Source organism: Clarias gariepinus, chromosome 8 (genome assembly GCF_024256425.1).
Source record: "Clarias gariepinus isolate MV-2021 ecotype Netherlands chromosome 8, CGAR_prim_01v2, whole genome shotgun sequence".
NCBI lineage: Eukaryota > Metazoa > Chordata > Actinopteri > Siluriformes > Clariidae > Clarias > Clarias gariepinus.
The window spans coordinates 25,889,543-25,904,090 of record NC_071107.1 but is presented as its reverse complement, the minus strand read 5'-3'; the positions used below and the strand labels follow the sequence as shown (position 1 = coordinate 25,904,090).

Sequence of the window (14,548 nt, the reverse complement as noted above, 5' to 3'; positions counted from 1 at the left end):
CTCACTTTCACTCCCTCTCTCATTCACTCCCTCTCTCTATTAATCTCTCTCTCATGCTTCCTCCCTCAGTCACTCAGTCTCTTACTCAGAACTGAACAGTTTTTCCAGCTATTCCTAGACTGGTATTAAGTCATTCTGCTTACATTTGAAATGTCAAAATATCAAACTATATTTCAAAATCTTTCAAAAAATTATCTTAAATAGTATGCACAAAGCCATACAATGTATGCACTTTTAGACAGAGCCTCACTCACTCTTCTCCATAGACTATGACAAACATGGATTTAATAATTATTAATAATATTTCATGAAAAAGATCATCAAAACAAACAAGCCATTAGTTATTAGACAATAACAAGTAGCATACCTGGCAAAGAATTAAAACTGAAAAAAAAAAAAAAAAAAAATATATATATATATATATATATATATATATATATAGTACATGGATTAAAAAATACTGCATGTAAAGAAAAAAGACACAGATTACCGTTTAACACTCTTTTCTATAGTTTCTGTGCCTCCCTGTTCTAAACGCGCAAGTGATATTAATATGTTGATTAGATTAATCACCTGCGTAAAAAAATTTAGTTGTCCATGGCCAAATTTGGGAACCTCCTCCACAAAATAATTTTGCACTTCGTCGTAATGCAGTAATGCTACAGTTCTACCAGCAGATGGTGCACACGTCAGTCTAATTTCGCTTTATTTGTTGTAAATAAATATTGCATATATACATATTCCACATACAATAGATATGTAAGCTATTTACGAAATACAGATTTTTATGTCAGATAATTGTCTTCAATATTTGTCTTCAATAACTAATTTCATAAACTTTATTTTGTGTACATGAAGTTAAAACAATTGTTAATATGTCATAAATCCAAGATATCGTTAAGCGTAATGTTATTGCTGTACTTAATTTAAAACCAGTGTAGAAATACGGAATAATTCCTCTTTGCAATAGGTGGAACTCTTTCTTTTCTCCCGAGTTTCCGGAGTGCAATTATTGTGATGGTCCGTTCAATTCAAAATGGCCACTCTTCTGTCTCCCAGGCAGTGTGATAGCAATCCTGCAACACCTGGAGCACAGTCGTTAAAGGTTTGTTTAGCCAGTGTATAGTGTATTTTGTCGCATATTGTCCAATAATTTACGAATTATAAGAGAAACTTGTTGAATTGTGCGTGTAAGTCAAATGAGCGCGCGCATCTCCGGTTTCTTTGTGTCTTGCTAGGTTGCTAATAGCCATACAAACATGAAGATTATCAAGGGTTACGTGTTTCTGTTGTGAGTGCGTGGATTAGTAAAATAAACATGTTAAGTCTTGAGGATTCAAAAGCACCAGAATGTGTTTATGTGGCTCGGATAAAGGGCGCGACTATGTAGTAAAAACGGCAACGCTCTCTTAGGATCAAAACAAACGCCGCAATAACGCGCTAACCAGCTAGCTAATCGTAGTCTACCAGACAAGCGTCACGCCGACGTTTCTTTAAACAACTGACTACGATTGATGTGTGCTAGTTATGAAGCGGTGGTGTACTCCTGTTTTTTCCCTGTTGAAAAGTGGATAAGAAAAAGTAAAACAGATGATTTTATTAAACAATATTTTTTAGTCATTGATCTTTTTTTGTTGTTGTATTTTTCAATTGCGTTGGATTTTTCTACAATTTTCAGTGCAAGATTATGCTTCTGCAATAAAATTATCATTATTAGAATCCAAAAAACACATCATGTGCCTATAACTGTGGAGGGTGCTGTAAATGCAGTGAAAGAAATGTAATATATTTGATGTACAGATTTGGTTTATATAAAGAAAAATGGCAATAAGCTGTTTGGAAGCCAAAAAGGTCTGCTGTCATCAATGAGCTGAGGCAAATAATTGTACTCCCTAAAAGAAGCAGAATTCCTTTGACGAGTTGGTTCTTTCTTAAGGATGACACCGAAGAGAATTCGAGTGATGGCAGTCAGGCTCCCAAGAGACGCAGAATGGGTTCAGGAGACAGCTCGAGGAGTTGTGACACCAGCAGCCAAGAACTGGGGTACTGTACAAGCTTTTACTGTGTTAGTCACTGATTTTATCTCACTGCGAGTCAAACCGCATAGGTGAGATAGGAGTATAAGGTATTCCTTGTATTGTGAATAATGACTGTTTATTTTTGATAAAATGCTGAATACATAAAAAAAAGTTGCTTTTTCTAAAAAGAAAACAATTCATCCTTGTTTCTCTTATATATTTTACATTGCTGTTTAATCAAGCAAAAGTAAATTTTATCCGATTAATCGATTACATTTTTGGTAGCATACTCGATTACTAAACTATTCGATAGCTACAGCCCTATTTCCATTATTTTTTCACTTTGATGTATAAATGCTTTGGATTACAAGCATGTTTCCAAAGCAAATAATGTTCACAATCCAAGGTTTAACTGTGCTTATTTTTATAAAGAAAAGAGAAAAAAAAGTACTCCATGATGGCATCTACTTGGCTTGGCCAAAAAAAATCACACACTAAGATTTCATTTGATTGATTATGAAACTTAATGTGGTGGCTATTTCATGTGTGAAAATGATTTCCTCATGCTCCCTCATCCACTCTTAACAATTTGAGTCCTGGAATATGCCTTTGCCATCAGGGTCATTATGTACATTCGGGTCATCAGCTTTCCATTTAATATTTCTGACCTTAAACATGAATAACTGGAGCAACCCATGTTCATAACACTGCCTCCAGATGTTTGTAGAGTGACCACTCGCTTTATAATCAGAATTCATCAGACCACATTACCTTTTTCCATTGTTTCAAAGTCCAAACTTTATGCTTCCTAGCAAATTGTCGCCTTCTTTTACAAATAGTTTTTTGTAAGAAGTGGTTTTCTCAAGGCTACATAGCAGTTTAGTCCCAATTTCTTGAGTTCTTGTCACATTGTGTTGGTGGGAATGCTTTTACTTTCACTGTTAAACATGGCTCTGATTTCTGCTTTAAGTATTAGCATTTGACCTCAAGTCTTTAAGTGGTCTCCATTCATGATCCCAAGCCAACCCCCCAATTATCCTCCCAGGTTTTAATAATGTGAAACCTTGGTTGCGAGTAACATGGTTTGCGTGAGTTCTGCAAGACGAGCAAGTAAAGGCGAGAGTGTGTGTGTGTGTGTGAGAGAAGAAGCACAGTGTCAAATTACGAGCATGCACACACATAACGACAGGCTGAAACAAAGAGGGTGGAAAATAGGGTTGCATAGAAAATAGGTTAATTTTAAATGTAATTGTCTAGGTCAAAAAAGCTAAATTTAGAGAGGCAATTTTCTATCATTGTTTTATAATTTAATAAAAATTCAATGTTTCTATGCCTTTATGAACTGTTTCTGGTACCTGTATTCAAAATATAATGTACTTTTTGTAATTGGCACTGTGATTTTACAAAATATTTTTTTTTATATCTAAAAACTTTTTAGATTATCGAAACTTGTGACTTTGGTAACTGTAATTTTCCACAAACACTTCGATTTATATACGGAATGTTAAAAAAATTCTCATACCTTTATTTCATTATACAATGTTTACCTTTTTTTAATTTTTATGATGAGAGTTTCTTTGTGTCTTTGTGTTACAGAGCAACATATTTTCCTGCGGAGAATCTGACCGAGTACAAATGGCCCCCAGATGATACAGGAGAGTATTATATGTTGCAAGAACAAGTCAGCGAGTATTTAGGAGTCACTTCCTTTAAGCGGAAGTATCCAGGTATTAAAATTCTTAGTATTCAGTTATGAACAATTCTTTTTTGTGGCAATTCACATATCGCCATACTGTCTCCTAAATGACTTTTTCAAAACTAAAGTGACCAACATTATCTGGAATTTAGTTTGATTGCCTGTGACCAGTAAAAGTTTTTTTTTTAAATATAACTTTAAGTTAAATGTTAAGCTATTGTATTTAAAGGTAGTTTGTATTGCTTAAATGCTGTACTTTGTTTTTAAGTGAAAAAATAAATGTGATAAAGAACAGAATTTTTTTTTAACTTTTAAAATGTAATAAAATGGTGGAAAATGTAATATTGAATCAGGATATTTGTAAAATCGTGATACTTGCAGAATCACAATATAATCGATTTTGCACCTGGGTATCATAATATTGTATCTGGTGGTGACTCGTGAGTACCAGAGACACCAGATGCTTGTAGCATTGTGATAGTTAGGATCTATTTCCACATCCAGGATTTAAATGCTTTAAATGAAGATTTAAATGCTTAATTAAGGCTGTTGTTATCTCAGCCATATCCTCTACCCAAATTCAAATTCAAATTTTATTTGTCACATACACAAACATACACAGTACGAAATGTAGTGAAATGCATTATACGACTGCCATTGACCCTAGAAGAGAATTAAAGTTTACAAATAAGAAATAAATATGAATAAAAGAAATACGATAGAAATTAAATAAAAAAAATTAAATTAAACTAGGAAAAATAGAACTAAAAATAAAAATGTGCTAGGAAAAATAGAACTAAAAATAAAAATAGAAATATGATGTACAAAAATAGAAATATACTGTACAAATTGAAATATACTGTGCTGTGTGTGCAAATATGCATAGAACAAAGTGTCTTTGTGCAGAGGTTATTAAAGTGTCTTTGTGCACTGGTCCAGGATGTAAACGTAAAACTGTAAAATGTAGTGTAGTTGTGAAGGTAGGTGTGCAAAGTTATTAAAGTGTCTTTGTGCAATGGTCCAGGATGTAAACGTACGACATGTAGTGTATGTATGAAGGAAGGTGAGTGTATAATCGTCCATAGTGATCATGGATGTAAGAAGATTGATAGATTTGATCAATTATGAAAAAGATAAAAAGATTGTTAGTTCTGCATAGTGGTGTGACCAACCCGATTTTCAGTAACAGTATGTGAGCCTGTGCCAATACAAAAAAAGGAGGACAGAATGTATTTATCTTTGGAGAGCATGTAAATTTATTGTGTACACAATAGTTTTTCCATTATATTGATTAAAGAGCACTTTTAGTAATATCTCTGATATTATCCACTAGTAGGTACCAGCTCCATACTGTCTTTGTTTGCTATTTAAAAATGCACTTGCATGGCCTCCTGAGGAAACCCTAGGTCCAGTAACTGGCTAAAAACTATCATGTGTCTCATTTCCTGACCAATCAAAGAGCTTGCATAAAAACAATGTGATGTGCCTTAGCAAACAAAGTAAGTGTAAAAACTGTCAAATTTCTTGACTCCTTTGATTCAGGTCCTCTGATGGAAGAATAATTTGTTTTATTGTACTGAATCTATACTGTGTGTGTGTGTGTGTGTATGTGTGTGCGTGTGTGTGTGTGTGTTTGCGCATTCACTTTCATAGACCTGGAAAGGAGAGACTTGTCTCACAAGGAAAAACTTTATCTTCGAGAACAGAATGTCATTACAGAGACGCAGTGTACGTTAGGTAAGATGTTTGTGTGAGAGAAAGTGTTTAAAAAGTTGGTTAGTACAGTGTAAAATTTTGATGATGCCAACATTCTAAACTGATAATCATTCTTTTATATTTGTAATAAAAAAATATTAAATTGATCTATTTTATATCTTTGTTCTACATTTTTGTTGATGCTTAGGCATGTACAGTATATGCTTACATATAAGAAATATGTGCATTTTATATTGCGATATAAGTTTATGGTAATATTAATTTGTTCAAGTACTGTATAGTGATACAGTGGTCTTGTTTGGTGAATATATTATGACTGTTTGTGTGATTGTTTTATTTCTGTTAGGGCTTACTGCTTTGCGCAGTGATGAGGTTATTGACCTAATGATTAAGGAGTATCCAGCCAAACATGCAGAGTACTCAGTTATACTCCAAGAGCGGGAGCGACAGAGAATCACTAAAGAGTACTCAGTAAGCACACTGAGTGCGGTAAGTCACATTTTTTTTATAAATAGACTTTAGTGAAGTAAAGTATTTACTTTCGTGAAGTAAAGTATTTACTTTCGTGAAGTAAAGTATTTACTTTCGTGAAGTAAAGTATTTACTTTCGTGAAGTAAAGTATTTACTTTAGTGAAGTAAAGTATTTACTTTAGTGAAGTAAAGTATTTACTTTAGTAAATATTATTATCCAAGTTATTTCAACAAAGTAAAAAAAAAAAAAGGTACATGATTTAACTTGATTTAAATTATTCTTCCACAATTCTACTTTATTACAGATGTGATATTGCAAGTTATATCTTTCAGAGCATATGATAATATGGTGTCAGAGAGCATTCAGGGCTGCCTACCAAGTAGTATGTCCAAATAATTATAACTATAAATACACTGCTAGTGTGTAGACAAACTATTTGGTACAGGAAAATGTAGTTTGGGATGTGACAGGCAGGGGGGGGGGGCGGTAATAAACACCAGTAGAAAAAGGCTTAATTTAGCCACTTTGTTTTTCAAGATCAACGAAGATGTAGTGGTACTTAAAATAAAAAGGATCTTGTTTTGAGTTACAGTAAATGAAGAAAGCAAGTAAAATCAAGTGGTATATTAAATAATAAGTTGCAATAAATATTGGACATATAACTCAGAAAAATACAATGTAATAATTGAAGTGTAAAATTTATTCCTTATATACTGTGCCATGATCTCAGCTTACAAATATTAAAATAAATCAGCTCGTACAGGTACATGAGCTGAATTTTCAGGGCAGTTCTGCCAGGAAATAAATGCAGTGAACGACTGACTTAACAAATGTGTACCATAGACTTTCTCCAGGGCAAGTGATGTATGAAATCTACCAGGTACAAGAGACTAGTTAAGTGCCTAGGACTACCAGACACATTTGAAAAGATGGCATTTTAAGGTGTGTCTGCTTTAAGTAAGATGCTGTAAGAATTGTTCATTTTTGACAATTTCTCTTTTTTGCATCCTTGACTCTATAGCAAATGCAGCAGCAAAATCCGCAAAAGGTTGAAGCCAGTAAAGTGCCGGAGTACATAAAGAAAGCCGCTAAAAAAGCAGCAGAATTCAACAGCAACTTCAACAGAGAGCGCATGGAGGAAAGAAGAGCCTACTTTGATCTTCAAACACATGTAAGTCTTTATACACTGCAGAATGAAATGCACTGGTCACATCTGCCTATCCTTACTTTTGTTAGCTACTAGTTCAGGGCCTCTCAAAGTCCAGGTTACACAGCAAGTCAATCCAGAAGCAGCCTACACGTTGTACAGTAATTCCAAGACTTATGAACAAGTTTCGTTCCGGGAGCACAGTCGTAAGTTAGATTAGTTTAAAAGTCTGACAAAGAAGGTTTTATACACCTTTGACACAAATTTATAATATAAAGCATAAAAAACTAACACAAAGGTTTTCCTTATTATACTCTTGCGAGACTCCGCGATTTGTTCACATCTACGAATGTTCGTAGATCTACAGCGTGTTTATATCTGCAGAAATTCATAACTCGAATGTGTTAGGAACGCAAAAATACAGTGTAAAAAAAAGTGCATTTGCTACTTTAAAATAACAATGTGTTCTACTTATTAATAGCTTGTTAGGATTAAGGCTAACCGTAATTGTTTCCCTGTGATTCTTGTGGCAACGTTGACACCATGCGAGTGTTCAAGGGGCAGCTAACAGATGCTCTTTCTTTAAACTATTATTTTAAACTAACTAAAATAAATTAAAAATAACTAAGCCTTTTTGGAATAAAATGTTTGAAAATATTGCTCTATAAATTTTCTGACCTATGAATCTTTATAGAGGCTTTTAGAGGCTTAATATTGCAAGTTGACCCCTGACTTTCTTTAGCCATTTCGTTGAACTAAATATGTAGCATCTCTAGAAATATGGTTTGTCTTATTTTGGCCTACAAAACAGCTTATCCTTTTTCCATGCAGATAATTCAGGTACCTCAAGGGAAATACAAAGTCCTCCCACCAGAAAAAACCAAGACTGGGCCCTACCCAGTTGCCCTCATCCCAGGACAATTCCAGGAATACTACAAAAGGTCTGATTATATCCCTATTACTAAATTAGCTCCTTATTGAGTCTGTAGTTTTACTTATTGAACCTGATCAGAGACGGTGGAGCTCCCTTGTGCTCCAGTGTTGTAAACATTAACCATTACATTAACCAAACATTAAGGTGCCAACTAAGCATACTTTACCTTGCAAAATATTTTTTTGTCTGTGTTTGTAGGTATTGTCCAAATGAGCTGCGCTACCTGCCATTAAACACAGCTTTGTATGAACCTCCACTGGACCCTGAACTGCCTGCTCCAGACAGCGATGGAGACTCGGATGATGGCGAAGATGGAAAGGCGGATGACGGCAAGAAAAACAAGGGCTCCTCTGTAAGATTTATACTCCTCGTTATATCATTCTATTGGCTGTAGGTGGGACAAAATATTTACAGAATTCTAATATCAAAACCCCTGAAAAAAATTTTATTGTCTTTTTATCATGGGACTGCTTAAAAATTTTTACAATGAGGACAGATTGTGGCTAGTATTACATTAATTTGGGGAAAACCAGGATGCTTTAAAAAAAAATTTAAGATCACAAGTGTGAATGCTGATGATGCTGAGCCTCCAAGACTGGAGCCCTTGATAACAAATTTGGCCTGTGCTGTCCAGCGAATGTAACTCTTGCTAATTATGGACATCTCTGAGCTCATGCACACAGTTCGTAGGTGATTAGGGCATATGACGCCATAGAATTGAGACAGCTGAAAGTGTTGAGAATCTGTTTGGGGGGGTCTTCGGGGATTTCTCATCGCTTGGAATTGGTCATGACTAAAAGTACGTAGAGAGAACATGATGGCAATATGTATATGATTATAACTACTGACATTAATTACTGACATTCAGTGTAAGTGGAATCATAGCCTTAACATTGTTTGGGTTTTCCATACAGGACAGTTCAACAGGAAATACATCAGACGGAGACAGCCAGGACAGTGGGGTCCAGTCCAAAGGCAAAAGCAAAGACGCCATTCTACGCACCCTCCAACACAAATCTGTTCCTGGGTACAAGGTAGAAGACAAAAGCCCCTGATATTTTTTTCTTCCCCTTATTTTGCCCTGTCAGTTTTTCTAGCACTTTTCATCTGACCTGAGTCTAAATGATGATCTAGTCTTAAAACAGCCAACATGCACACATGCAGGCAATTTTTTGGGACTGCAATCATCAAGGAAACTTTACTTTTAAGAGTGGTACTTGTTTAGTACCATTCAGTATTTTAAGAGGTCACTTTTTCAACACAGACTTTGGGAGCAATAATGTTCATGCCAGTAATGTGGCACTGTTATGACTTTAAAGTTTTAATGCTGAGTTGCACGCATTGGTTTTGCTTTCTTCTTTTTTTAACATATAAATATATATTTACCCCCAAGGCATAAATACATCAGATGTTATTTAAATACCTCTTGATCAGTTTAACTGAAAAGCAAGTTTAGAGATATGATTGGCTGCTAATTTCCACCTATTTATATTTATTATTTGTGAAAATGAAAGCTATGTTTTCTTCTTTGTAAAGGAGAATTCCAAAAAACAATTGTCAGTGATATGTAAACCATCAAGATTAAAAGTTATATAACTGGATTTTATTTTGCTCAAAACCAAGTGAAGTTTTTTTCAGAAATATAGAAAGAAACAGAGAAGAACACAATCTGGTGGAGTTTGGGGTGGAATTCACCTTCACCTGGAAGTTGTTGTAGCATGCAAGTGTTTCAAACTACTGTTTGACATGAAACAGTTTGGATAAAATGGATGGCAATGATTTTGTAGTCAACCAGCCAAGCCATGTTTGGTTTACATGTTTGCTTCTAGCTTTTCACTGCAGCATATCCGTTACTTGTTACTACAGTAGTTACGTTGTTCTTGCATAGTTCTTGTAGCTCCAACAATAGGAAAAGAAACTTATGATACCAAGCATATCTTGGCTGATCAGCATTTAATTTTTTCTGATTATGTCTTTGGATCAACATAAGGTATACCTTAACAAGTAGGACTGAAATAGGATCAGCACTGTCCCCCCAACTTTATTAAAAAAAAAAAAAAAAAAATTAACACTTTGCACATGACGGAAATAGTCAGTATTTAGTGTCTCTTCTAATTCTCTTATTTTTTTCTCTCAAAGGATGTTATGCCTTTATATACCATACTTTTATATAGAGGTTTGTTTTAGATGTAAATCCAAATATTTCTTATATTTTTGCACGAAGGAGCATATGAATGATTGAATCCATCACTTTTAGTCTAACATATCTACCTCACAAAACAAATCTTATTATATAAACCTGAAAACATGTTCCCCATTTTTTAGGCTATGTGACTCCCAAGATTCTTTCAGACTGCACTACTACTACTACTATTTGTACTGCAATAGCCTAAATCGGAGTTTCCCAGCCCTCATTCTGGACGACCCCTTGTTCTGCGTGTTTGTGTTTTCACTGGTCTACTACTTTCACTTCTATTTAGTAAAGGCTGGTTAATTCATGTGTGAAAAAAAAAAATGAAAATGTGCAGAGCAGTGGGTCCTCCAGGACCAGGATTGGAAACAACTGTCCTAAATAACAAAAATACCAGATGTTTAATATAAAATTGCATTAAAGTTAGGGTGCCGAGAGCATACTGTGCTTCCCTAACATGATTAATGGTTAAATTTTTAGTTGTGTCTCTGTATTAGTTAATTCTGTCAGTAGTAACTCACAAGACATGTTTAGTATGCACTACATAATATTAATGTTAAGCTATAAAACACCTACTTACTACAAGCTGCTGTTTGGAGATATTAAAAATCACCTCATGCATTTTAGCATTCTGGTGTTGTCTTCAAACCAGTCACCTCTTTAAATAAATGAATAAAACACCAAATGTACCAGAAGTTATTTATATTGTGGTACATTTATTTCCCTTCCAAATTTTATTTTTTATATTTTTAGTTAATATTTACTTGTCACAATGATTTAAAGACAAAAAGCAACTGTTATAAATAATAAATTGTCGTATGTAAATCATGCTAGGTACAGCTTCTGTTGATCCACTTCCTGTACAGGATGATGACTTACTCTTCATCTCTTCTCCAGTGTCTTGTGTCCTGTTTAGTGTTATAGTGTAACTACTATGTCTTTTACAGTGATACTGTTTCCTTTTTGTACTGCATATAATTGCATTAGAAGGTATCTTACTGTGACAAAATGAAGACTTTATATCCTCAAGTTGATTTAAATGTGAGCTTTATCAGCAAAACATTGTCTTACCTGAAAACTTGCCCACCCACATTGCATTTACTGATGTCCTGACACTGCCCTTTCTAGCAGTTGTACAGTGTGGTCTTTGGCCTGTTAGACATGCATATTAGTTAATTGTTTGAATAAAACAATTTTAAAGAAAGTAGATTGTAGAGACTTTTTAATGGTGTGAGCACTAAAAGAAAATTTAGGTTGTTGTCAGATCAAGTGTTTCATGTGTGCTCTTAAAGCTTGAAATGCTTTCTTTTTTGTTTTGTTAGTTTATATGAGCTTTATAGAATAAAAGCATTGCTTTAGTAACAGGAAGCTCATGAGTCGTAATTGACATTAAGCAAATACAACTTACCTACTTGGGTATAAAACTCTGTCTGCATATATTAAACTGTTATTGTTTTATTCCTACTTATTAGATTTACTGAAATAAAGATTGAGTTTTGATTGACCTAATAGCACTGGTGTGTACAGATACTTGCTACTTTAAGGAGAACAGTATACTGCACTATACTGTAAGAGAAGTTTTTATAAAATCTTTTTTTATGATATTCATATTTTCCCAAACAATGCTGGTTTAGTGCATGTGTGTCTACTGATGCTCTGTTTTGCTAAAGTAACTCAAACACACACACACACACAGACACACAGACATACTTATAGGTTGCTATACTTTGTTTAAAATCTTTCACCTTTACTGAAGCCTTAAAATTGAGTTGTTTTATTGTTGGTGTGTGAGGCCCATGACCACAAAGTCTTAGGGGAACTGTAGCACCTTTTGGTTGCCATGGCTTTTATAGCATTACTCTGCCCTTGCAGCCTAAGGTCATTCCCAATGCTATATGTGGCATATGCCAGAAGGGTAAGGAGTCCAACAAGAAGGGCAAACCAGAGGGACTCATCCACTGCTCTCAGTGCCAGAACAGCGGTGAGTAAATATTTAAAATGTATTTTAAAAGTAACATGTACAAGTACAATTTTTGTGCCTATTTTAATAGAGCTTGAATTGAAATCTTTTTAAAATTATTTCGAAGTAAAATAAAACAAGTTTTAGATTTATTTACTTAATTTATGATGAATAACGAAACAGTTGCTCTTGCCAATTATAATGATTTTAATGATTCATTTAAATTCTAACATACAGTTTGATGGTGCAGGGGTCAACTGACTGTTCATTATGCTCCACTCCTTATAACTGGTCATTTATGTTGAGAGTGCAGTGTGTATGCTGAGGGACATCTTTTGTGCATTCAGGTCATCCGTCCTGCTTGGACATGAGCGCAGAGCTGATAACGCTAATAAAGACCTACCCATGGCAGTGTATGGAGTGTAAGACTTGCACAGTGTGTGAGCAGCCCCATCATGAGGAGGAAATGATGTTCTGTGATAAGTGTGACCGCGGTTTCCACACCTTCTGCGTGGGAATGGACTCCATTCCCTTGGGTAAGAGCTTCCCTGATTCGCTGATTTAGTTCAATGATTACGTTCACTTAGGCACAGTGGAAACATACTTTTAATCACACTCGAATGAGCAACACACTAACGGAATCACTATTGTAAAGAAAAAATTTAACAAATTAACCTGCCCTTTACCTTTAAAAGAAATTGTGACAGAGCAGTGTTTCTGTGTAGAGCAGAGAGAAGGAGGATGTGTGTGTCTGTGTGTTTCTGTGAAGGTAAAAGTAGGAGGGGTCTGTGTGTGTGGGGCACGGTGTCCAATGACGTGTGTGCACACAGACACAAAGAGCAGGCAAATGGATCTTTAACCTCTAATGTGACTTGCTTTTGATTTTACACACGCATACATACACAAAATAAAATGTTTCATGCGCACACATGGTCACTGTGTTATAGTAAACAGTACACGCATGCACGGATGTTGATGATGAGAGACGCGCACAAAGACACAGCAGGACAAACAATTACCACAATTAAACAAGAAGCCCATGCGTGATGCATGATACTTGTGAACCAAGACCTGTTCGTTTTCCAAGTCAAAATGTTTTAAAAATCTTTGCTCATCTTGCGGAACACTCGCAAACCCGCAAGTCTTAGGTTTGAAGAGTGTCTTTCCCAGACTGCACGGTTAGATCAGACCTCATAGAAGGCACTTCAGAATACTCCAATGTTTAGTAGTAGTTGTTGGCAATTCTTACAAGAATTGCCAACAAAAAAATACCATACAAGATGTTAATCATACATTTTCCTTCTGATCTCCAAAGATAACTCCTGTGCTTTCTTTGGTTCATGTTCAGTGCGGTACATACCATGATACAAAACAGCAGAGTGACCAATTTTCTTCATTAAAATAGGATGACTAACTGATTGCAGGATTAAAAACACTCATGCTGTGATGCTAATTACAGGGCAAACCTTAGATAACATGTCACTATGCTCAAATTTATTTTCAGCATTTTCTAGGTGTACCAACTTAATTGATCATTTGGGTTTTCTTTCTTTTTCTTACTTTTTTTTTCTTCCTTGTGTTTTTAAGAATACCAACAAATTTCCTTAGGTTTTGTGACTGTACTACCTTTTAGAACCACTAAATGCTTTGGTGCTATTGAATATTCGTGCTTTTGTTGTTGCTGAATGTTAATTGTGTCCTGTGTGTTTGTTGTAGGGTGCTGGGTTTGTGATTGCTGCAAGGACGTCTCATCACCTAATAAAAAAGTCACTGGCAAAACCCCCAAAAAATCCAAATAAGATTAACTGAAACATGTCAAACAGGTGCTTGTTTGTTTGTGTGTGTGTGTCAATTATTTACCTATGACGTTTTTTTTTCTTTTTTACTCTTTGTAAAATAAAGAGCAAAATGGCACTGTGTTGTGGATCTCTCTTCACTCTGTAGTCAGATAAACTGACATGTTCACTCAATATACCAAGAGTCAGGTCAGTGAAATAAGAGGCAATAAATGTCTGCATACGATTGTATGCTCTTTAAATTAGTTAATCCCAGTTTAAAAGCTCTAAATTAATCAGTGTGCCTTGTCTCTGTAAAATATTTGAATATGAATGAGAAGTACGACAGGCCGTCGGCCCTCCTTTTTAAATCTCTGAATGTTGTCGTGTGATTCTGATAATTCGCCACTAGATGGAGACGGAGCACCTTTCTAAACCTGGCTCTTTATACGTGTATATGTGTACGTGTTGGTGCACACATACAGACTCAGCCAAAAAAATTATACATGCTTCAGGAAAAGAAAAATAATTTGAGATATATTATAGTAATATTAATAATCTCATATTTTTTATTATATAGCATAATCTTGATATGTGCATACACACCCTGGCCAAATTGAATTTACAGTATAGATATC

General features: G+C 34.9%; 1 protein-coding gene across 1 annotated transcript; it reads left to right on the top strand.

Annotated features, from left to right (window-relative positions):
• The first annotated feature begins 1,003 nt into the window (after window positions 1-1,003).
• phf10 (PHD finger protein 10) lies at window positions 1,004-14,049 on the top strand. Its single transcript, XM_053502655.1, has 12 exons — window positions 1,004-1,105; window positions 1,937-2,043; window positions 3,615-3,745; window positions 5,368-5,451; window positions 5,777-5,919; window positions 6,925-7,074; window positions 7,882-7,991; window positions 8,183-8,336; window positions 8,899-9,018; window positions 12,048-12,156; window positions 12,483-12,671; window positions 13,852-14,049. Exons 1-12 carry the CDS (start codon window positions 1,037-1,039, stop codon window positions 13,932-13,934), a joined length of 1,449 nt encoding a protein of 482 aa, XP_053358630.1. The 5' UTR covers window positions 1,004-1,036; the 3' UTR covers window positions 13,935-14,049.
• The last annotated feature ends 499 nt before the right edge of the window (window positions 14,050-14,548 follow it).